The 23,606-nt window shown below is 39.6% G+C and overlaps 1 protein-coding gene across 1 annotated transcript; it reads right to left on the reverse strand.

The window, feature by feature from the left end:
- Window positions 1-1,789: 1,789 nt before the first annotated feature.
- On the reverse strand, window positions 1,790-16,283 carry LOC114031500 (F-box only protein 5-like). Its single transcript, XM_027846603.1, has 5 exons — window positions 15,947-16,283; window positions 6,505-7,231; window positions 5,583-5,673; window positions 4,219-4,398; window positions 1,790-2,713 (listed from the first exon to the last, which is right to left on the reverse strand). The coding sequence occupies exons 1-5, from the start codon at window positions 16,062-16,064 to the stop codon at window positions 2,462-2,464; spliced, it is 1,368 nt and encodes a 455-aa protein (XP_027702404.1). The 5' UTR covers window positions 16,065-16,283; the 3' UTR covers window positions 1,790-2,461.
- Between the last annotated feature and the right edge of the window lie 7,323 nt (window positions 16,284-23,606).

Raw genomic sequence — 23,606 nt, forward strand, 5'->3', positions numbered from 1 at the left:
ATTGATCTGATGGAGGCAGAATAGTGGCACTGTGCAATGACACAAAGATGAGAGTTGAAAATACACCCACTTATCTAAACAGAGAGGTAAATCAAATATAGAGCATGGAGTAAGAGCCATATATACACAGAGTGGTATAATAGGATGAATCCTGGGGGCCAGAAAATAAATAAAATAATTAATCAATTAAAGAGTATCTATTAAGCATCAACTATGTATCAGGTACTGTTTTAGGCACTAGGAAAGATGAAAAATTCAAGGATATCTGTTAAGTTTATCAGGGGAGACAAAATATACACGTATAACTACATAATCAATACAAAATAATTTGTATCAGTTCTGTCCCCAACAAAAAAACAAACAAAAAAAATTTAAAATTCAATGGCTTTCTGTTACCTGTAGGACTGAATATAAACTTCTCTTTGGCACTTACAGCTCTTCACAACCTGGCCCTTCCTATTTCATTAGTACTCATCCATTAGTAATCAATCTATCATCAAGCATTTATTAAGCACCTATGTACCAGGCTCACCTACATTATTAAACTTTCAAGTCCCATATAAATGGAAACTATGAAAAGATAGCATTGGACTAAGTGATCTCTACGGATTGCTTCTAGCTCTTGTATTCAATAATTCTAACTGATGAGGTCTTTGAGACCATGACTTACATATATTTGTAAATGGACAGTACTTAAGTTCTGAATAAAAAGATGCCCCACAAATATCTAGTTAAGTGTTTCTATAGTAAAAGAATTTAGTCTTTTATTTGTTATGGAAAAGAACATTTTGATTGGGGACAATGAGTTGTAGATAGCATAAAATGTGCTCATTTTATTATCAGTGGGTAGTTTTTTCCCCCTTATCAACCTCCATTTTCATTCTATTTAGCATGTTCTTTTTCTCTGCACATTTTTGAAACATGCAGTCTATGCCATTCATTGAGAGACACAGACGTTCCCTATTGGGTGTTTAATATAACAAAGAGAAACATTTCTAGTCACTTATCTTCTCAAAAAAACATCATTCTAGCTTAAATTTGCAGCGTGACCATGTACTTTTGATCAACAATAAAAAAAAATGTCATTGTATAAGAGAAAAATAAAACTACTGAGTTCGCTTCTTAGTGTCACAAGAGCACCATCTTGTGGCTCTGTAACTTGAAGAGTTTATGGGTCTTGGGATCTAAATTTAGTACAAATAATGAACTACAACAAAACAACCACAGGGGATTTCTAAATTTGTGAATGGGTAAAGGCACAATATTTTTGTTTGTATAATTAACAGACTTCTTTAAGGGTAGTGGCAATTAAACATTCCTCACATTCAAGTTTTTAGTAGTAATCCATTCTTAATGACCCTCAGTCAATCTTCACCTTTTATCAATGCCTCACATTTGCAATAGAGCTGACTAGAGATAGGAGGGAAATATTTGGCCCCTGAACAAAGTTAAGCTATTTAACCCATACAGAGATTTTATTTTATCAGCACTAAGTATAGTTGGGAAAATTTTGATATATATTAGTAAATAGAAAAAAATCATACTTTGCAATAATTAAGCAATTAATGTTGATAGTCAGTGACAATTCAGACTCTGCCACAAAAAAAAGATTTTTTATAGGACATTTAAAAGTAGTACTGATGAGAGGGTAGATGAAGAGCAGTTTCCATTATTCAGTTTAAGTATTTACAAAACAAACAACCAAATTATATTTAAATGGAACATTTAATTTTTATTATACAAGCACATATAAAATATGGAAAAATATATAACAAATGTACAAAAGTTCTAAAAACAGATTTTAGAGAAGAAAACAACAGTAACAGTGACAGACATTTCTCCCCTTCATTTAGAAATAACCGTAGGGAATTTCAGACTCACCAACATTGAAAAAGGACAAAAACAATTATATAGACAGATTCCTGATATTGCAATTGTAGTTACTTTTACTTGGAAGTCAAATAAAAGTGCCTCAAAAAATAAGAGAGGGCATGAGGATATAAAATGCATTTTTAAACTTAGGAATTATATTAAAATAACTGGAGAAAATGAATAGCATGTTTAAATAGAGTTTAGCTTATAAACTGCATTCTTTTGATATGAATCTCCAAAGTACATTTATTAAGACATTCTAGATAAAGCTCTTTTTGACTGTAACCTATTCCAATCTTAACTGGTTATTTCCTCTGCTTTTTAAAAATGTAATCCAGAATTTTTGTATTGTGATTCTCATTTGGTAATAAATGCAGTAGAATTTAAAAAAAAAAATGCCAAAGCTACCAAGCTCCAAAAATTCACTTAAGTTTGTTTTTTTAAATTGATTTTCACACAGAATTGATAAAACAATATATATTTTTTTAATTTAAAACAAAAGCTTCAGGCAGAACCATATTATGGTGACCTAATGCAACATCTCCAATCCAACTTTGACAGTCTGCTAGTTGCAACTGATAACAAAACATCATAACCTCCGTAAATTCTTTTTGCTCTTTTTACTACCAGGAAGAGGTCCCACTGTAGAGTTTGCTTTTAAGGGTTTTTCACTTGAACAGTCTTTGGTGATATGATAGTTGCAAAAACATTTTGTACAAAAATCAAAGCCACAGCTTTCTCGGTTGCATGTCGCCCTCTGCAAGTAGGGGTCGTATTTTGCAGGTGAGTTGCAATGGATACAGGCTCTTAGGCTTTCATTCTTTTTCAAGGTCTTGGCAACCTATAAAGAAAAATTCACATGTTAAAAAAAAAAAATCAACATAGGAATTTTTTTTATAGCATAGTAAGAATAAGCCATTTATTACTATATAAAAAGAATAAAATTAAAGTGTCAGAGAACATCCTAAAACTCTCACAGGAGTTTTTTTTCCCACGCATTTTCTTGAAGTGGGTTGTCATATAAACCTTTCCTAGAAAAATAAACAAATGCAAATCAATTGGCTAACAAAATATTGAGGGGGGGAGAAAGAAAGAAAACAAAATACTGCCCATTCTAGGACAAACAGCTCATGGATTAGACTTCTAAGTCTAAAAAGTTTCATTTTTTTTCTTTGTATTGCCAGAGTGGGCACTTTAAAAATGCTTGTGGAAGCTGGGTGTGGCAGTATAGGACTGTAATGCCTGCTGCTGGGAGAGGCTGAAGATGGTGGGTTGAGTTTGGGAGTTCTGGGCTACAATAATTTGGTGAGCCCTTGGGAGTGAAGGGCCACAAAGCTTGCCTAAGGACAGGCAAATCAATGCAGACTGGAAAGACAGAGCAGGTTAAACTTCCATGGCAATCAATATTGAGACTGGGATTATGAGTGGCTGTTACACTTCCAGGCTGGGTGAGGTAGGACCCAGTCTCAAAAAACAAAGCAATTTGTTGATTGAATTCAATCAACACTGTATCTTACATAGGCAATGAACTGGCCCTTAAAATGAAAAAGGCAAAGTGGGTTGATTTCACCTGGGAAAAAAGCACAGTATTGATCTCATATCGCTTATTGCCTCTCCAATCATTTGTTTAACATCAATATTCTCCCAGTGATACTAACAGCTTTGAATTATGAAAAACCAACCTCCAAAGAATTAAAGTAAACCATCAAAAATGCAATGGAAAACACCTAGTGGAGTGATATAAGATGTTACATCATATGGTATAGCACAATGTTCTACAAAGAATGCTAGGTATGGAAACAAGAACGTTAGCCAAGTCACTTACCGCAATTTTCTCTTAAGAAACTGGGGGCCAGCGATTACACTGACTTACAGATATGACTAAATGCCTTTAAGTTCTCTTCCAGCTCTAAATACGATCCATGGCACCCTAAGATACATGCCAAACACTAAAAGACTCCAGGGATTTTGGTAAATCCCATTGGAGAATTTAGGGAAAAACACATAAATGCATCTGGTGAAAAGGCAGAGGGGCTGTGATTTGTAAAAGTAGAGACAGTAATCGCATTATGAAATAAGTATAGATCCACTAATATACCACAAACTCATTTTCTAAATAGGTGGCTGCTAATAACTAATTGCTAGTGGTAATAGCTACCTTTGGTTTTAATATGGACTTATTTGTGCTTTCAGACTCTCTATTTTAGTAACAAATCACCCACAAAAATAAGAAATCACGAGAGCCAATATTTTTGAAGCAAAATTTGACCTAAAAATTGAATATAGATTTTAGAATGCATGTTTGCTTCTTTATACTATTAACACATCAATAAAAAAAAGAATTACCTCAGAAAACTCAGTGTGTCGGCTGTATGTAGAATCTCCTTGATCAGGTAATCTGGGCTGAGATCCTTTTTTGGATGCACTAGGAACCTGGACTGTTGATTTCTGAACAGAAGCTAATGCTGCCCTGACTAGAACATATTCTCTAGTTGCAGCATGAGCTGAAAATTTGGTAGTATTTTCCTATGAGAAACAGTTAGAAAAAGAGTTAGTGAAACAGCACATATACTTTCCCACTGGGAATATGATATACTTAGCAATCCTTTTGAAAAAGTGTAAGCCAGAGGCAATAAAGATTTCCCAAAATTAACCTAGAATATTATTCAAATGTACCAAGTATACAAAAATGTTTTCAAAATTAGCAAGCAAATACCACTTTTCTCTCTAATCCTTTTTATTTGTTTCCTGCTCAAATATCGGATGTAGACAGGGCAAAAGTACTAGCCAATCCACCCTTCTTAAGCAAAATCTTTCATTATGGCTTTGACAACCCAAGATGGTTATTAGTCAGGGAATAATTTAATGGCCTGTAGGATCTTACCCAGGAAATGTATCTTTTGTTCCAAATTTTCTATCTTTAAAAAGCTAAACAATCCAATTAAAGTCAACCAAAAGGTTAGGCTGCAATCAACCACCTCAAATTTTCATCATAAAAATGCAGTATATAATCACTTGTATTACTGGCAGAAATGGTTTGACAAGTTTTTGTTATGTAGCTGCCTTGCATATATTGATAATACTTTATTGAATATAGGATATGTAATCCTTTTGAGGGATTATTGTCAACTCTTAAGTATATGTTAGGATCATAGGTCATATAATATATTCCCCCAGTGGTATGTAAATTCCACTTGTTTTTAACATAGTACTTGACACATAGTAGAAACCTAATAAAAATTATTATTACCTTTTAGGTTTTCATGGACATGAGAACTTTAAGGGACCTCATAAGACATCCAACCCCTACATTTTACAGATGAGGAACCTGAGGCCTAGACTTATCACTCAAGGTCACATAGGTGGTGGTAAAGTGACTGAGGCAAGATTTCAACCCAATTCCTGTATCTCTAAAGCCTTTCCTCCACTGTCTCTATTAACTAGTCCACAGGTTATGAAACCCGCTTTTTATTTTTCCCACCTGCTTCTTCATTTCAGTTATTCTAATTGCTCACGATAAGAAAAGCATTAGGAACTAAATGTCATCAACCTTTAATTTGGTAAAGAGGTTTGGAGGAATAAATATAGGCTGAAGAATTTCAATATTATTTAGGATTTCTAATTATCCATGACATCACTTTTCTATTTACAATGATCATGAGGAATAGGCAATATAAACAAAAATGAAATAATTAAATGTAAAAACTTACTGTAGTTTTTTTCATTGCTGCACTATATAAGTGGAAAGCTCCTTTATTGTCTTTCAGAATCTTCTTCCATGTCGCACTCACTCTGGCCACACTGATAAAATATATAAATGATTTATTTCAACAGTTATATTCATAAAAGCTAGCAAAACAATGACACTCAAAAGTTAATCCTACTTCTACAAATAGTTTTCATTTTTCTGAATATATATATATACATTGCAATTAGCTGCTAGGTACTTAAACTTATACTGTAAAAACCACACTACCTTGACTGGGACTAAATACGTCCAAATCCCCAGCTCAAGTCCCACTCTACAGGAAGTAAATATAAAAGCTATGCCAGTGAAGCACAAGCTGTTCCAGATTCTACCAGTCTGGAAAGACATTCATGTTCTGTAAGTATGACAAGAAGCTCAACTTAGTTATGTTTTGAGAGGCTCACCACCAGAAGACTGAAAAACAGGTGTCAAATTCTTTTTTGGCCATAGCAATTCATAAAGGCTATCAGCTAAAGTACAGGAACTACAACCTGTATCTGTGAAAGGAATACTTATGCCAATGAAATCAGATTTGTAAAAGAATTTTCATAAAAGTTAATACAGAAATAATAAAACAACTGGTAAGAGTTTAGCCTGATGACACTTTAAATAATGGTGACAGAGATCTTCTACCAAATCTACCTTGGAGTTTGGATAAGGCTCTATAACTAAAAAAAAAACGAGAATACACTACAGACTACATGGTTTCTTCTTGAGGAGACGTTGTCAGACATGATCTAAGGCCTATTGGTGAATCCCTCTTTCTTTCCCTACTCCAAAGTATCAGAAACATGGATCCAAATCAAGCTCCAGAATGAATGAGCTAAAACAATCATTCCAAAGTTCCACTCTTACATGAGATGTCTTTGCAAAAGGATACTTACTTGATCAAGTCCATCTCATTGAGGCATTTTAGAATATTTGCCAAGATATGTTTGAGTCCCCTCTGGAAGAGTTCACTGAGAATATCCAGTTGATCTAAGCCCATTTTTCTACCGATTACATTATGTAGTCCAAAATCTCCATGGGCAACTATTCTTTCCACTGTTTCCCAATCTACTTTAGGATTTCTTTTGGCATTCTTTTTTAAAGTTGAACAAACCACTTCCTCAAAATGAAGGATTGGCAACAAATTTTTATTTGGAAACTGTTCTGTGCTTTGGTTCTGTAGATGGCAGGGTTTGGGACTGACAATGAAATTCCGAGACAACAGAAGGCTGTTATATTCCTGTTCACCAGGACTACTTTGATGAGAGAATGAAGAGTAGCCACTGTCCTCATAAAGTCTACTGCTCTCCAATTCTTCAGATTCACTTGAAGCATCAAGCCTCTGCAGTGCTTGATTTTCCTTGTTGTGCACTGGCCTGTTTTCAGCTTTCAGTTCTACAATCCTGGGGCTAACATTCTGAGGTTCAATGTAGGATAGATTTTTATCGTCTTTAATACAGTCTTTACAAAAATCTTCCAAATATTCAGGAGTACCACATTCCAGTTTTTTGCTAATCTCAGGCTTTGCAAATGTAGGCCCAGAATTAACATGGTTACAGTTAAAATCACATTTCATTTTAACAGAATAGTAAGGATTGTTGTCTTTATTCTCTTGTTTGTATCCTGCAAAAAAGAACACAAAACATTCAATCAAACTACTTCAGAAACAAAAAAATAGTTAGATTCCATTGGCATGTATTTATACTCTGTACTATTAGTTATATAACCTCTCTGAGGAAACCTCAGTTTCCTCATCTGTAAAATGAATAGGTTGGCCTATATGTATTTGTGTGTATGTATGCATCCATTCAAACGCTATCTGTATGATGCGCAAGAAATAACTTGTAAGGAAATGCCAATGATCACACAAGTTACTGACTATAACTATTTTCATTACCTTAATTACACTTTCTGTCATGTCTCCTACAAGCTCCTTAATGGTAGGGACCTCTACTTTTCCGCAAGCTTATTAAGCAGTCCTTGCTTTTAGACAGTGTGTCTAGAAACTGTATCTTCAATTAGACTGTTACAAGGCAAACTTCTAACTCAGATACAATGCTACCATCATTTCTTCAGTGGTTAACTGATAAAATGAATAAAAATGAAAATAGTTATTAAAGTCATCACAATCTGGTACTAGCCTTATCTCTCCAGGCTTACTCTACATTAGTCTCCTAACTCTATTGTACAGTCAAATTGGTTTACTTGCTGCCTAGAATGCGCTTCTTTTCACCTCTGTTATCATGTAATTTCTGGCTTCCTTCAAGGCTCAATCAACTCAGGCACCACTTCCTGGTGAATGTCTATTGCTGGTTATCTTCCCCACAGAAATTGCTTTGTGTATAAAGAACCCTGAGCAGGGCAGTGAAGATAGAATAGTGGCTCAGTTGTGGAAAGACCAACTTACAAATGAGGTAAGATTCAAGTTGGGCTTTAGTTTAGAAGAATGCTCTGATGACAGTTTACAAGGGAGAAGTACCTGTTTCCCTACAATTTCAGTCTTGTTAGAAGCACTCTAATATTCTTCCCCCCCAAATCCAATTGAATCAAATGATATTAGAAAAGACCTTAGAGATCATCTGGCTCCAACCAATCACTGTGTATTCCCCAGGCTTAGCACAGTGTTGGCACAAAACAGGTGCTGAATAAATCTTGTTGCTAGAGAAAGCAAAGGTTCTAACTTAAACCACAAAACCATTCATTAAGAAGATGAGGGTCAGAACTCAGTGCACCTTTCATACAAAGTTCTGTATTTCAGGGTATCAATATCTCCTGTAGAGAATGCTAGACAAGAGATTTCCCATTCTTAATCTCTTAATTTTAAAAAATAAACTTAGCTCAAAATAGGTGATCAATATACAGTTCACTAATTAGCCTTTGCAGAATAGTTATTGTATTGAATATATGGAAACTATCATAATATATTGACAACTATGCCATACAGTCTCTCATAATTAGATGTCTTCAAAAATAACACTTGGGACCTAAGTTCAAATCTGGCCTCAGACCAAACACTTGACACTTACTAGCTGTGTGACCCTGGGCAAGTCACTTAACCCCAATTGCCTTAAAAATAACACTGGTTCCATAGAAGACCTAGGTACAAATCTTGCCTCTTATGCTTACCACCAGTATGACCGTGAGCAGTCCTTTAACCTCTTAGAGATGAGTTTCTTCACTTGTAAAATTCCTGGGTTCCAGAATGGTCTCTTAAACCCTTTCTAGGTCTCCATCCAGGACACAGTGACATTATGCTAACCAACTCCATTTAAAGAGATGATTCTTAAAAGTCCTTTAGGACCTGTCCCTTACTTAGCATTCATTCTCACCAGACCTCTTCTAGGATCTACTACTGCCTGAATACATTCTCAACTTGTGGATTTCAGCAAGTTGGATCAGGAGAGATCATCTTTGCGGCTAGTTTAAATCTTTGTCACCAACATTATGGTCAATAATATAGCATTTAAAAATTTTCAATATATGTTTCACCTTAATGACCCTGCGAAGGATGTAGTCCAGTTCAATGTCACCCTGATTTTGTGAATGTCATAATGCTTTCCCTAACTAACACTGCTAAAAATAATCCTTCTCTAACATTGGACTCCTATAGAACTTTGAATGCTACATTAGAAAGAGCACTGGGCTTGAAATTAATACCAATAACTAGCATTTATGTAGCACTTTAAGGTTCGCAAAGTGCTTTATACATGGTTATTTCTGAAGCTGGGTTCAAATCCTACTTCTGTTTATTACCCCATGGCCTCAGTTTTCTCATCTGTAAAATGAAGGGCTTGGGCGATCTCTAGGTCCCCTTTCAGCTCTAAAAAGAAAAAATCTAATCAATTACTGAATCTTATTACTTGTACTTTCACACCATAATTTATATCCCAGTTTCTCTACTCATATACCTAACTCTAGGTGATGGGGAAGGGATTTGGATCCCAAAAAGGAAAATCCCTGTACTTTCCCAAATTTAATGTACTTTCTGGCATTTGCCTGAGGCTGTAATCCATTTAACTGGCCTTTAATTGTGGCTATGCCCAATCTCCCCATGCCACTTCCCACCCTTAATCCTATCTGGACTTCATTCTCCCTTGGTCAAGTGGTCCAAGTCCCTGGCATCTGTTCAACCCAGCTTACTGGCCACTTCCATCCAGATCCTCCTTAGACACCCCCTCCAGTCACCCTACACTACTTGGTCACTTCTAGATCCCTCTCATAGTCTTTTCTGTAAAAAAGGTCCATCTTGTCTCCATTAAGAGGCTCAGTTTCTTATAATCTAGTCAATAGCTCACAAATTTTCCAATTCCTTGAGAGTCTGGCCAATATGGTGGATCTTTAATAAACCTTATCTTTGGCTGGAAGAAGGGCTGGGTCGAATTCATTGGGACAGGACCCACATGTCATGATTTTGGGGTCCCAGCACCCCTAAACCTCAATATAGGTATGGATTAACCTAGAACTATCATTCAGTGAGAAATTCTTCCCATCCTACCAACTAGGGCAGAGAGAATTCAACTCAGGCACTCTCTAAAGTAGATAGTGAATTAAGTGGAAAGTATTAGGAACATAGGTTTCAACCCCCTTTTGCCTCCTTCAAATTCTTTTGTTCTGGTTGGGTGTGATTCAAGATACAGTAAGTAGAAAGAGATAAGGACAATAGAACAAAAGAGCTACTAGCAAAGGGTTGGGTCCCTGGGCAGTACTTGATTAATCAAACCAAATTACTATGATTGCCTCAGGTGCTCTAATCAACCATAGTTTGAATTTGTACAGTAAATTAGCAAATCAATTCTTTAAACATTACAAAACCAATCTACAGGGACAGAGTTCAATGGATTTGTAATCTCAAGGACTCAGATACTTCTTCCAAAAGTATAGACAGAAAATAACCCATGACTGAATATCCTATAGGACTCGAATGTTCTCTCATAAAGGGTTCACTTAGGTGTTAGGGGCCTTCCTTTCCTTTTGTCAGTGATTAAAAATCTTTACTGGCTCTCTATATTGCCTCTCAAGTATAATTCTAATAATAACTCTGATGGACACTGATGACCCTCCACAAATTTGGCCTTATCTCTTAATAAGTTCTTTTTAATTTTTACTATATGTCTAATTAAACACAGGGGTACACAAAGAAAGGCCTCTTAAAGAACTGAGATTTGAGCTGAGTACTGAAGGAAGCCAGGAGGAGGTATGGAATGAGAGCACTCCAGGTACAGGGGATAGCAAATGAATTAGAGTACTTGGAATGGAATAATACATAAGACTAGAAATATACAAGGTAAAGATTGAGAAGGATTTAAAAAGTCAAACACAGGGTTTTAAATGCTACCTACTGCATAGGGGGATTACTATACTCCCTCTTCCATATATTCCACACTAAACAAACTGTACTACAGCTAGGTCTTGATGAGTGCAAATAATGAATCCCCAGTGTAGTGGTACCATTATTCAGATTTTCAGTGCATATTTCCTTTGGGCAGGAACAACAAACCACTTATATATATATGTATATAATTATGACTTGGAATAGGGTGAATTTGAAAAAAAAAAATAGTACCACTTTAGGGATTCATTATCAAAACTAATCAGGACCCAGTTGTACTTCCTGTCAACAACCTGTATCACTTTTCTCTTTTCACTCAAGTAGTTCCCATTTCCTGGAACCCCCCCCCCCCCATTTGCATTCTTGTATATACTTTAAAGCCCAATTCAAATGCCATTCCTTCCAGAAGGCCTTCCCAGATCATCCATAAAGAAAGACCTTTCACTTAGTGGAACTCAAGCAGTTCTTTTTTACACAGCCTTGTTTTTTTTTTTAATGGTCAACAGTATATCTCATTCTTCAGTTTGACGGCAAGCTCCATGGAGGCAACAACTCGAAGTGTCCAAAATAGAATTCATCATCTTTCCTGTTAAATTCTCCCCTACCACCTCCTATCTTTCATTACTGGCAAGGGCTCTCTTGTCCGTCCATCCTCTCAGTCCCTCTGTCTTCCAACCCAGATGTTATCCTCACAACTCTTCACTGTTTCTAATCCCCCATATCCAAGCTGTTGCTAAAGCCTGTCAATCTTACCTTTACAAGATCTCCTGAATATGCCTCCTTCTATTCTTTGACACTGACACCACTCTAGTGTAGACCTTCATTACCTCACACCTACACAATTACAATAACCTGCTGGTAGGTCTGCTTGTTTTAAGTCTTGTCAATCCATCCTACATTCAGCTTCCAAAGCAATTTTCCTAAAGGCCAAATCTGACCCTATCACTACCTTAACTCGATAAACTCCAGCAGCTTCCAATTGCCTCCAGGATCAAATACAAAATGCTGTTTGGTGTTCAAGTCCCTAGCTCCATCCTACCTTTCCAGTCTTCTTAGACCTTACTCCCCACCATGTACTCTTTGATTCATTGACACTGGCCTCCTAACCTTTTCACAAACAAGACGCTACACTCGTGGCACCAGGCATGGTCTCTAGCTGCTCCGCATGCCTGGAATGCTCTTCTCGTCTCTGCCTTCTTTTAAGTCTCAGCTAAAATCCCATCCTCCTAACCTCTCTGAATCCTAGTGCCTTCCTTCTCCTAATTATTTCCTATTTAGCCTGTACAGTCTGTTTGTACATATTTGTCTGCTTGTTGTTTGCCCTAGTACAGAGTGATATCTTTGAGGGCATAAGCCTGTCTTTTGCTTCTTTTTGTATCCCCAGTGCTTAGCACAGAACCAGTGCTCAATAAATTTTGACTGACTATATAGACCCTAGGAATACAAAGAAAAAAAGACAGTACTTCTCCCAGAGAGCTAACTTACAGGAAGCTTATAATGTGGGAAGGAGTTGGGAGAAACGTATAAGACATGTATATAAGTAAATAAAAGTACACACAAAGAAACTTCAAGTAGTAGAAATATTAAGAACTGGGGGATCAGGAAAGATCTGTTTAGTAGGTGGCACTTGAGTATGGGAATGACATGGCCAGATTTGCTTTATGAATATTAATTTGGCAATGGTATGGATGATGGATTGGATAAGGAGGAGACTGGAGGCAGGGAGAGCAATTAGGAGGCATCATAATGGTCCAGGTAAGAGGTGCAAACATAAAGGAGAGATGGAGATAGAGAAAGAGGAAGGGGGGGGGAGAGTGAAAGAGGGAAAGGGGGAGGGGAGGGAGGGAGGGAGAGAGGAAGAGAGGAAGGAGGGAGAGAGAGAGAATGAGAATCTCTAGGGGTTGGTAAGTAGAGGAGAGTGAAGAATGGTGGACGACGCAGAAGTTGCTAATCTGGATGACAGTAAGCATGGCAGTACCCTGTACAGAAATGGGGAAGCTTGAAGGATGTAGTTTTCACTTAAGATTTATTCTCTGGAAACTAAAGTAATTGAATATGATAAAGGCAGGAGCTGGGACATTTCTCTTTCTGATCAAACATATCCAAAAAGAATGGGGTAAAGAGCAGTATTAACTAATCAATCCTTCCCTATCTATACTATTTTCTGGCATCGGCTTTAAAAATGCATAGCACAGGAATACACTTCAATATTCATTTCCTTAGTTTGGTTACACTTAACTCCTATGACTTTTAACTCATAGGCTCCATAATCATAATTCAGTGAGTTTTGCTTAAACTCAGATTGGTCAAAATTAAATATTACATCTTAATTTCATACCAATACTTGCACACGATACCTTCCTGAACATAAAATGTTACTTATTTCGAAAGCACTTTGATGTATTATCATTTGATTTTTTTTCCAAAATTATCCCTTAAAATAAGAGAAGCTGTTATTTTGTGTAAAGAAAACTGGAGCTCAGAGATATAAAGTAAGAAACACTGGGAATTAGAAGATATGAGTTCTACCCTGGCACAGCCACAAATTCAATGTGCCACCTTAGGCAAGTTATTCCACTCACCTCAGTTTCCTAATTTGTAACTAGAAGGAATAAATGCTTTCTAAGGTCTCTTCTACCTCTTTAGATTGAATGATTTGTCCAAGGTCACATGGCTAGTAAGTAACTGAGCCCAGAATATGTTTAATACTGGCCTTCTAGAGGAGCTCTATTAGATCACCTTACATAGTGTCCTTAATATTTCCCAACTGGTATAGTTAATTTTATTTTTTGCAAAAGGGGAGAAAATCACAGCCTGCTTCAAACTTGAGGTGCAGCATAAATTGCCTACTTTATATGTATGTGTCATACCTCCGCCCCCTTCTGGATTGTGAGCAGCAAAAGTACTTAAAAAAAGAAAAAAAAAGAAAAAGAAAGCAAGCCAATTCTGCCTCCAGTGGTCTAATCATTTTCTTCACCTTTTTCTTGCGGTCACTTTTAAGGAATCAGACTGCATATTTTATACACAATTTCTACCATTCACCATCATTAACCAATGTATCCAATAAAACTGTGGTTCCCAACTTATCTAACTATAAGGAACCCTCTTAAAAATCATAAAATTCCCAGGACCCTCACATAATAGTTCTATTATCAGTTATAATCAGTGAAGAAAATGTATAATGGAAATGCATGGTACCTAAGTAAATGTTGGTAACTACTACCTTAAAACATTTAATAGCAACAAAAATCTATAATACAGCAGTAATCTTTCACTGGTGTTCTACGTTAGATCTGACACTGAGCTTATTCTCTAAAACTGTGAAAAATATTCTCTCTTTACCAAATTCAAACACCAGTCTACAAAAAAATCTAGACCCTTGAGGAATGCTCCCATGTTTTACATTTCTTAAAATTTCCTTATAGATAACCACCACGTGACTGGCTATGAGCATGGTCTTTCCATGACTCAGGGGCCTAGTTGCCACTAGCTGCCATATCATCCATGATCAAAGTCACAAGGCCCCCACTTGCTCCACTTTCAAAACCATTTCCAGGCTAAAAAAACCAAAAACCAAAAAACAAAAAAAGCCCAACAACAACAAAACAACCCAACCCCCCTTAAAAAAACCCACTCTATGTTTTCTGTCCTTGCCAACCTCAACTGCCAATCAACCTATCAATAGAGACTCATATTAAGTGCCTACTGTGTTTCAGGCCTTATCTTCTGTAAAACAGTGATAAGTAAGAAAGGTAGTAATATCCAACCTCAAACTAACTATTCAGTCTCTGAATCACACACAGACTGTATTGATTCCCCCCTTGAAATTTAATTTTAAATACAAGTATACTGTCATTTTCCTCCTTCAGAGGACTAGCCTCCTTTTGGGGAAAAGTCTTCACAGAATATTGATTACTGTATTATCATAACCATTCACTTTTCCCTTTGGTTATTTCTGAAGTAAAATGGTTAAAATTAATAAACCAAAAGGGTAGATATCCCCCAATAAGGGAAGAGCAACAAAGAAGTAAGAAATAGCATTTATTCTAGTGCTTTCAGGCTGAGGCCATCCCAGCTTGGGATTAGGAGGGAAACCTGCCTCTTTCACCTTCACACACGCCTGCAGAGAGATAAGGCATTTCCCTCCCACGGAAAAAGCTAAACAGTGATCAAGGTGGGGGGGGGGAATAAGAAGAAAAATTTCGCTTAATTTCTTAAAAACCCCTCACTTTGCACCCCTGGATCCGAGAAAGCTTTACTAGGGGAAAGGGAGGAATTTAACCCTTTCCTCAGGCCGTGGCCCCGAACAGGCTCAGTCCAAACGCCCGGCGCATTTGGCGGGAGAGGAAAGTGAGGCCCAAGGATCCTGAGGGGCTGACGGGACCCGGCCTGACGGGCCCGCAGGGATGGCCCCGAGAGGGGCGAGAGGCGGGAGAAGGTCGGGAAGCGGGTTCAATCTCCCGCGCCCTGGCTGTGGGGAGCTGCCCTGGGTCGGAAGGGAAGACATCTCCCGGGTGCTCTGGGGGACCGAAGGTCTCGGGGTCCCTGGATCCCCATGGGTCGGCTTCGGGTCGGAGGTGGCCAGGCCGCCCCGTCGGGGTGAGGAGGCCCCGGGTGGGGGAAGGGAGGGGGGTATTTGGCGCCTCTTCCAGGGGCCAGTCTTGCCCTCCAGTCGGAGGGAAAACAGACGCCGAGGCTCCTCTTTTTCTCTAGGGAAGCGAGGCAGCCTGGTTTGGAGGGGGTAGAAGCCCGCTATCTTTCTTTGGGTCTCTCATGTCTCATTCCCCCTCCCCCCATTCGATCCCCTCTCATGTCCCGGCTCCCTTTCTCCCCTCCCCCCCACCCAGTTCCACAGCCCAGAAACCCCCTTGGATGTCAAGCACCCCAAGCCCAGCTCGCGGCCTGGTCCCTGGAGTGGGAGTAGGGGTCGTCCCCATCCACCCCTGCTCCATCCCCCTCCCCGGGGGACCGCGCGCCCCGAATCGCGCCCTCTTTCCTGAGATACTCACTGTCAGTCGGGCGCGGGGACTCTGCGGCCGTAACGGCGCCCGGGCTACTGCAGCAGGAGGGGGATGCAGTCGAAAGAGGTGAGGAGCAGTAAGAGCAGCAGCTGCGGTAGCGGCTCATGCCCAGACCTAGGCGCTGGGAGTGGAACAAGGCTCAGGTAGAAGAGACTCCTCCAGCAGGAGCCAGCTGAAGCACCGGCTCCACCAGAGTAGTACCTTCCAAAAGGCGCCAGCTGGTACTTTTAAAATCTTTGAATTTGGTGCCCAAATCCGTGAGACCCAATGGAGGCAGGCGGTCTGACCAGCCCGCCAATAAGGAGGCGAAAGGAGGGGAAGCCTCCATCGCTGGCCAATCAATCGGCGGCGGCCACCGGCAAGAGGCGGGGCCGAGACCGACAGTGCCCCGCCTCTCTCCATCTCTTGAGCACTGTTACCGCAGTGCCGGAAAGATGCAGGAACCAAGAGCCCAAGGGGCGGGGCTTAGAAGAGGCGGGCCGCTCTACCACACGTGGCGCGCAGCCCAAACCGCACGCGCGCCCCTCTGCTAGGATCGCCTGGGAGTTCTTGCCTTCAGGCGTCTTTGCATGCTCCTGCCCCAGTCTGCGGGTAGCATGGGCTCCAGCTCGAGAATTCATGGTGGGTAGGCAGAGGCTTTCTCCTTCTGCAGGTGGTAGCTCCGGTGAGCGGCAGAGGGAGGTTTCCGGTCAATCTTTTCTGAGTCCGGTTCTCCGCGAAGCTCGCAAACCTCCCCTCCTCCTTTCCCTTCTCCCCGCCCCCCACCTCCGTCGAGCGCGAGCTCACGTCTCCCTCTCCTTTTCCTATCTCTCCCGCTCTCTCCGCCCCCTCCCCCACCAACCCCCTTCACGCAGGCGCCAGGTGTCTTAAGAGTTGGCGGGGTGGCGCATGCGCATTGGGTCCCCCGCGCTTCTGGTGGGAGGAGGAGGCAGCGCGGGGCGGTTCCCAATCTCTCCAGGTTCGCCCCCGCCCTGGGAGTCCCGCGCAGCCGACCCCGCCAAACTGGAGGGCGGGGATCCCGCCTAGAGTTGGACTCGGGCCCAAAGAGCCTGGGGCTCTTCCCCACGCCTGCCTCTGCGGGCGGCGGGCCCGGGTTCCCTACATCTGGCGGGGTGGGGGGGCGGGGCCAGCCTGGGTGTATTTGGAGGGAAACGGAAACTAATTAAAGTTTTCAAGTCTCTTTTTCCGCTGTTTTGTGGACATCTGTGCAAAATCCTCATGGACTCTAGAAAGAACCTCTTTGATTTTATTTCTTTAATATGCTGTTTCTTTAACTCCAAATTTGTGCACTGCAGGAGCCTCTTTTCAAACTCAGTTATGAAGATGGGACCGTGGAAAATCTTAGACCATTTTACTGGTGAAAGTGGATCCACCCCATTTTGAAAACTGCTGTACTCCTATCCACGATTTTGTGTTCTCAGTGATAATAATAATAGCTAACATATATAGTGCTTACTACGTGCCAGGCACTGTGCTAAGCATTCTACTAATATCTTATTTGGTCATAACAACCCTGGGAGGTAGATGCTATTATTATCCTCATTTAATAGATGAGGAAACTGAGGCAGTTACTTGCCCAGATCACACACCAGTATTCTTTGACTTCAGGTCTATTGCTAGCTCTGGCCACTGCTCAAATTTGCTGCTTCTCTGTCACCTTACTTTAGTGTGTGCCATTTCCTTGATCACTGAGGGTATGGACAATGTACATTGTTGGAGCCGGAAGGACCTAGAGGCCCCCAGGATCACACTGCTAGTTAAGTAGTAAAGCCAGGATTCAAATTTTTAATATGAGATCCAATGTTCTTTCCACCAAGTGCTTAGTAGATGGAAGTAAATTAGTTTTGTGGTTGTGAGAGAGCCTAGAAAGGCTTTTGTTGGAATGGAGGTAAGATGTCTAGAGCAGAAGGGGACAGGGGGAATAACTGGTAGAGAGACTTTTCCTAGCATGCAGAGAATGTAACCTAATCCAATCTCTCTACAGATGATCTAATCCAACTTCAGTGGATGAGAAAACAGACCCAAGGGATGTCAACTTGCCTAAGATGATATAGCTAGTAAAAAAAAAAAAGTACCAGAGCCAAAATACAACCTGGTTGTCAGCCCCTAGGTCTTGGGATAGGTTATAAGACTTAGGTGGAGGGGCCCAATTTTCTGAGCATCATTGAGTTTTTTGCTCTCTCTTTTTTTTTTTTTTTTTTTAAATTTTGAGCCAGAAGCCAAGAAGAAAATTTATCTGGTACAGGAATGTTGAGTGCCAGCCATTTTCTCCTGCCCTAAACTCTGGTGGCTGACAGGGTTTTTAGTTGCTATTCCTGCAATGAGAGGCAGCATGGTTGTAGTTAGTAGAGAGCTGATCTCTGAACCAGGAAGGTATGGATTCAGGTCCTGCCTCTGACATACTGGCTGTGTGACCCTGGGCAAGTTACCTAACCCCTTTGTGCTAGACAGTTCTAAGACTAAGTTGTAAAGAAGGTAGAGGGAGTTTCTTCATCCTGGAATTCCCCATTAACACTGAAAGCACAAGTCTAGTTTGTAACATATTCCTGCAGGCAGAGCCCATTGAAATCTCCTAGGAGTCTCCAAGCATATATTAAGTGCTTACTCTGTGCCAGGCAATTGTGCTGAGCACTGGAGATACAAAGAAAGGCAAAAGACAGTCCCTGCCCTCAAGGAGCTCACATCCAAATGGGTGAAACAACATGCAAACAACTATATAAATACAGGATACATTCAGGGTCAGTTGGAGGTAATCTCAGAAGGAAGGCCCTAGCATTCAGGGAGGACCTGGAAAAGTTTCTTTGGGAAGATGGGATTTATCTGAGCAATAAGGAGTACTTTTTAGGTGTCTTTCCTAGGCTGTTATTTCTTTATCAGTTCGTTAACCAGGAGCTCTAAAAGAATGTAAACTCCATAAAGTTAGGGATACTTTATTTTTATCTTTGTTCCCAGCACCTGTTACAGTGCCTGGCACTTAGCAGGCACTTAAGAAATACTTTTTGATTGAATGGATTAATTAAACCCACTATGCAGAGCTCTTTGCAAGAAAGTAGGAGATAGACAGGAGAAATAGAAAACATGGCTCCTTGACTTGAGAAGTTTAAGCTTTTTGAACACAGTACACATACATAAAACAACTTGAGAATTGTTTCATATGCTTAAGCTTTTTTTTTTTTTTTTTGAGGCAGTTGGGGTTAAGTGACTTGCCCAGGGTCACACAGCTAGTCTGTGTTACATGTCTAAGGCCATTTTTGAACTCAGGCCCTTCTGACTCCAGGGCCGGTGCTCTAGCCACTGCACCACCTAGCTGCACCCAATTAAGCATTTATTAAGTGCCTACTATGTATAGGTCACTGGAGATACGATTAAAATGAAAAATACATAAATATTAAAAGTACAAAGTAGTTTAGGGAGGGAGGGTACAAGCATTTGGTAGAAATCATTGAATCAAAGTTCTTGAACTGGGAGGAATATTAGAATCCATCTAGTCCACTTATTTTACAGAGGAGGAAACAGATGCCAGAGAAATTAAGTAATTTGCCCAAGGTCACACAGGTAATAAGATCAGAGTCAAGATTTCAAACCTGATTCTTAGGAAGGTTTCATAGAATTAGATTTGGAAAGAACATTTGAAGTCATCTAGTTTAATCATGTCATTTTGCAGATTAGGAACCTCAGGCCTAGAGGTATAAATAAATTTGTCCAGTGTCACGTAAGTAATAAGTAGAAGAGCCAGGATTCACACCTAGACCCTGTGGCTCCAAACCCAGCACTCTTAATGCTGCACCTTGCTGCCTCCCCTGGTATATGAACTATAATTGGCACAATGTAGGAGTGCTGAATAAACATGTAATAAAAGAATAATGAACCCAAGGATTAATCAGTAAAGGCATCCTAAAGGGGCTGTTTTAACTTATGTTTGCAAGGAAAAAAAGATGTTTCTCTCTCAGGGAAAGAAAAACTGGGAAGAGGCTGCATTCCAAGTTGGGAAATGGCCAAGTAAGAGCTAGGAAATTGGTTATCTAGAGTGGTCAGAGACTTCAATAAGATTAATTTGACTGAGGTGCACATATTGATGAGAGATGATATCTGGAGACTGAGAGAGAACTGTTCCAATGTTAGGCTAGAACCAGTATTGTATAGTGATTAAATGAATGAATGAAAAAAGTATTTTAATAAGTGCTTGCTTTGTGTCATTCAGTCCACAAGCATTTTCTAAGTCCTCTTTATGTGCCTTGGGCAGATGGGTGTCCTAGTGGATGGAGTGCTGGGCTTGGAGTCAGGAAGACTTAAATTCAAATGTGGCCTCAGATACTTCCTACTATATGACCTGTCACTTAACCCTGTTTGCTTCTGTTTCCTCTATCTGTAAAATGAGCTGGAGAAAGAAATGGCACACGTCTCCAGTACCTTTGCCAAGAAAACCCAAAATGGGGCCTTGAAGAGTTGGACACAACTGAACAACAACTTTATGTGCGAGGTACTGTGCCAAGCAAGGAGAATACAAATACAGAGAAAGATGACTCCTGCCCTTTAGGAACATACATTCTAATGGGGGAAGAAAACACATAAAAGGAAGTTGAAAAGAGCATGGGAGGAGAGGAAGAAGAAAATACTGGGTACTGGGGTGTGATGGAGCATTCTAGAGAAAAATGAAGGGAAGGCTGGTCTGGGTGCCCTCCTTCAATGGAGGTTCTGGGAGGAACCATCCAATTACTTTGACAATTGCAAAGTTAGTTGAGCCCTTCCCAGGCACCCCCACCCCACTGTCCCTGCTGTTATCTGGAATTTATTTTACTAGTTTTGGTAATGTGCTAACTTTAATTATGAGGATAGGCACTTAGGTCAGTGGCATGACAACCTCAATGAGAGGTTGGACTAGATAGGTCCTCATTCTGTAGAGGCTGGATTAAGTTACATTCTCTACATGTACAGAAAAATGCTAGAAAAAGTCTATTTATCTCACTGTCCCTGTCTGTTCCAGACACTTCACCTCCATTCCAGCCGAACCCACCTTGGTCTAAAACTTGTCTCTACTCTTAAGACTTTCCAGAGTTGTCCCACATCCATAAAACATTTACTTCAATCTACTGTGTGCATGGTAGAAAGAATAGTGGATCTGAAGCTAAAAGGTTAGTGGACCTCCCAGTTAAGAATTCCTGTTCTACATGAAAAATAATCTCTTTTTATAGATTATCAAAAGTAAATACAATGACTAAAATCAATATAAATGGGCTCACTATTGTGCCTACTTCTACAAAAATACTTAGCGGTTTTGTACAAATTCAACCACTATGATAAGTTGGAAAGCTTCTTAGAACAAAACATTGCATGGAATGAAAACAGATAACTATCTTTGTTTAATATTGCTAGTTAGAAGTGAATTGGAAGAATTTTATGGATTCGCTACACTGTGATGTGTCCCAGACATACTGTGAGATATACAGGAGACTCCTGACTGCTGAATTAAGAACTGAATGGTTGTGATGTCATAACTGATGCTTACCTAGCATTTTAAAGTATATCATTTGAGCCTCACGACAGCCTTATGCAGGAGGTACTTATCTTCATTTCATATGTGAGAAACCTGAGGCTCAGAGACATTAGGTGACTTGCCTGTAATCAAGACTTGGGTTATAAAGGAGGCCATCCTGCTTCTAGGTCTAGCCCTCTTGTCTGTTTGACCATACTGCCATCCCCTGGGGAATAGTGGAAATGAGTCTTCAGTGATCCCTGCCTAGAATTTACATTTACAAATTCACTGTTATGTGGCATCCCTCTGTCACAATGTCCACCATAATACAGCACTTGAAGTCAGCCATTTTAAAGTGCAATCTGATTCAATTCAGCAAGCATTTATTAAACATATATTGCCTTCCCTTGAGGTATGAACAATAGTAGACATACTACAGGAGTGCTGACAATAAATAATGAGCATAAGGATTAATCAGTAAAGGCACCCAAAAGGGGCTGTATGTGCAAGCAGTATGCTATTTGCACAAACTGCTTTCACAGTATTGCAATGAAAGGTTAGCACAAACTACATATAGAATAAGTAATTAGACAGGTATATGAATCCAGATTATTTGGCTTAAAGCATTGGTCAATCTCTTAGACTTCTCCTGCTCCAACTCCAAGATAGCATCAGATGAGATAATGTACCTGTTGCAAAACATGTTGCAAACCTTACAGTGCTATCTTAACTTTCAACTAGTTAAAGGCCAGCTCTTCACTAACCTTGTGGTTAACTACCCTTTTATTTGAGTTCATCCTACTTAATCCCCTAAATCAAAGCTGAACTATTTTTTCCCAGTTCCCTTAAGAAAGTCCACTTCATGGTTTCATGTTAAAGTGGTTTTTATATCCCTAAGAACCCAGATTCGATTGCATCTTTCAAATTGACGTGCTCATCAGATTGGCAATTGACACAAATTTGGGAGGGATAGCTAATACATTGGGTGAGAATTAGCACCTGATCTCAAAATATCTCAGACTAGAATATCAGCCTGAATTCAATAAAATGAGACTTCTAAACCATCGATTGGTGTTCAGTTCTGGGCATCATATTTTAGGAAGGCCATTTGATAAGCTGGAAATCTTTCCAAGAAGAGATAACAGGATCACAGATTTATAGCTGGAAGAAACCTCAGAAGCCATCTAGTGCAGTCACCTCATTTTCCAGATGAGAAAACAGGCCCAGAGAGAGGAAGTGATTTGCTACATTCACTCCAAATTGAGCATACCCCTCTCAAATCAATCCATGGTGATCCCTCTAAATGGTTTAATCTGTAAACTGACTTGTTTACCTCTAGAGTCTAGAGGTTTGTCTCCCTTAAGGGATATATGAGATTATGACTACTTAACTAAATACATTCAACTTTTTATGATAATGAAGGTAACATGGAATTATGATTTATAATACTTAAGGCCACAGAATCCTTGTTTCCTGTCCTAAGTTTAAATTCCCTGATTTATAGCCATTAATGCTTACTACAATTGATTTGGCAGAGGCAGAAGAGATTAGGATGAAGTAGCTGAGGATAGATGAGTGATATAGATCTCATTACAGTACTTCACCATGATAATGGAGGATTGTGCAGTCAGTTATTTGTGCTGAGTCATTCTGGGTGATTGAGATTACCTTCCACTTACACCACAGGTATCTTGCACCTACATAGTTATTTGTACATTGTCTCCCCATTTCGAACGTAGCTTGAGGGAAGGCACTGGTTTTGCCTTTTAATTTTTTTTTTTAATTCCTATCACCTGGCACATAGTAAGTGCTTAATAAATGCACTGGCTGCATTAACTGACCCAGATATGGTTTGAAGGAGGAAGGTACAAAGGCCCAGTATGATACTGGTATATTAAGGTATAAGATAAGAAAAATTGTTCCAAAAAGCAGGCCCCTTCTCAGTCCCTGGGCAGAAATAGTATCTAAAAACACACTGTTAAAATCATATTTAAGGACAATTTGTATTAGCACATAGTTTTTCTCATTTTTATGAATTGGAGTTCATTTTTTACATTTATCATGAGTTTTGCATGATAATATCCTACAAATAAAACAGGTGGTTTATACCAGAAAGGCTTACATGTTAACTTGGATTACGATGAAGGAAAAAAAGTAACAGGAAAGAAAACAATA

This window comes from Vombatus ursinus, unplaced genomic scaffold (assembly GCF_900497805.2).
Source record: "Vombatus ursinus unplaced genomic scaffold, bare-nosed wombat genome assembly UNPS02015175.1, whole genome shotgun sequence".
NCBI lineage: Eukaryota > Metazoa > Chordata > Mammalia > Diprotodontia > Vombatidae > Vombatus > Vombatus ursinus.

What these genes read in the sequence shown, in the direction of transcription:
- LOC114031500 (XM_027846603.1), bottom strand. Translation starts at nt 16,064, where the DNA reads ATGAGCCGCTACCGCAGCTGCTGCTCTTACTGCTCCTCACCTCTTTCG. An exon ending in AATGAGATGGACTTGATCAA is followed by an intron (nt 5,674 to 6,504) that starts GTAAGTATCCTT and finishes ATATTTTATCAG; the next exon opens with TGTGGCCAGAGTGAGTGCGA. An exon ending in GACACACTGAGTTTTCTGAG is followed by an intron (nt 2,714 to 4,218) that starts GTAATTCTTTTT and finishes TTTTCTTTATAG; the next exon opens with GTTGCCAAGACCTTGAAAAA.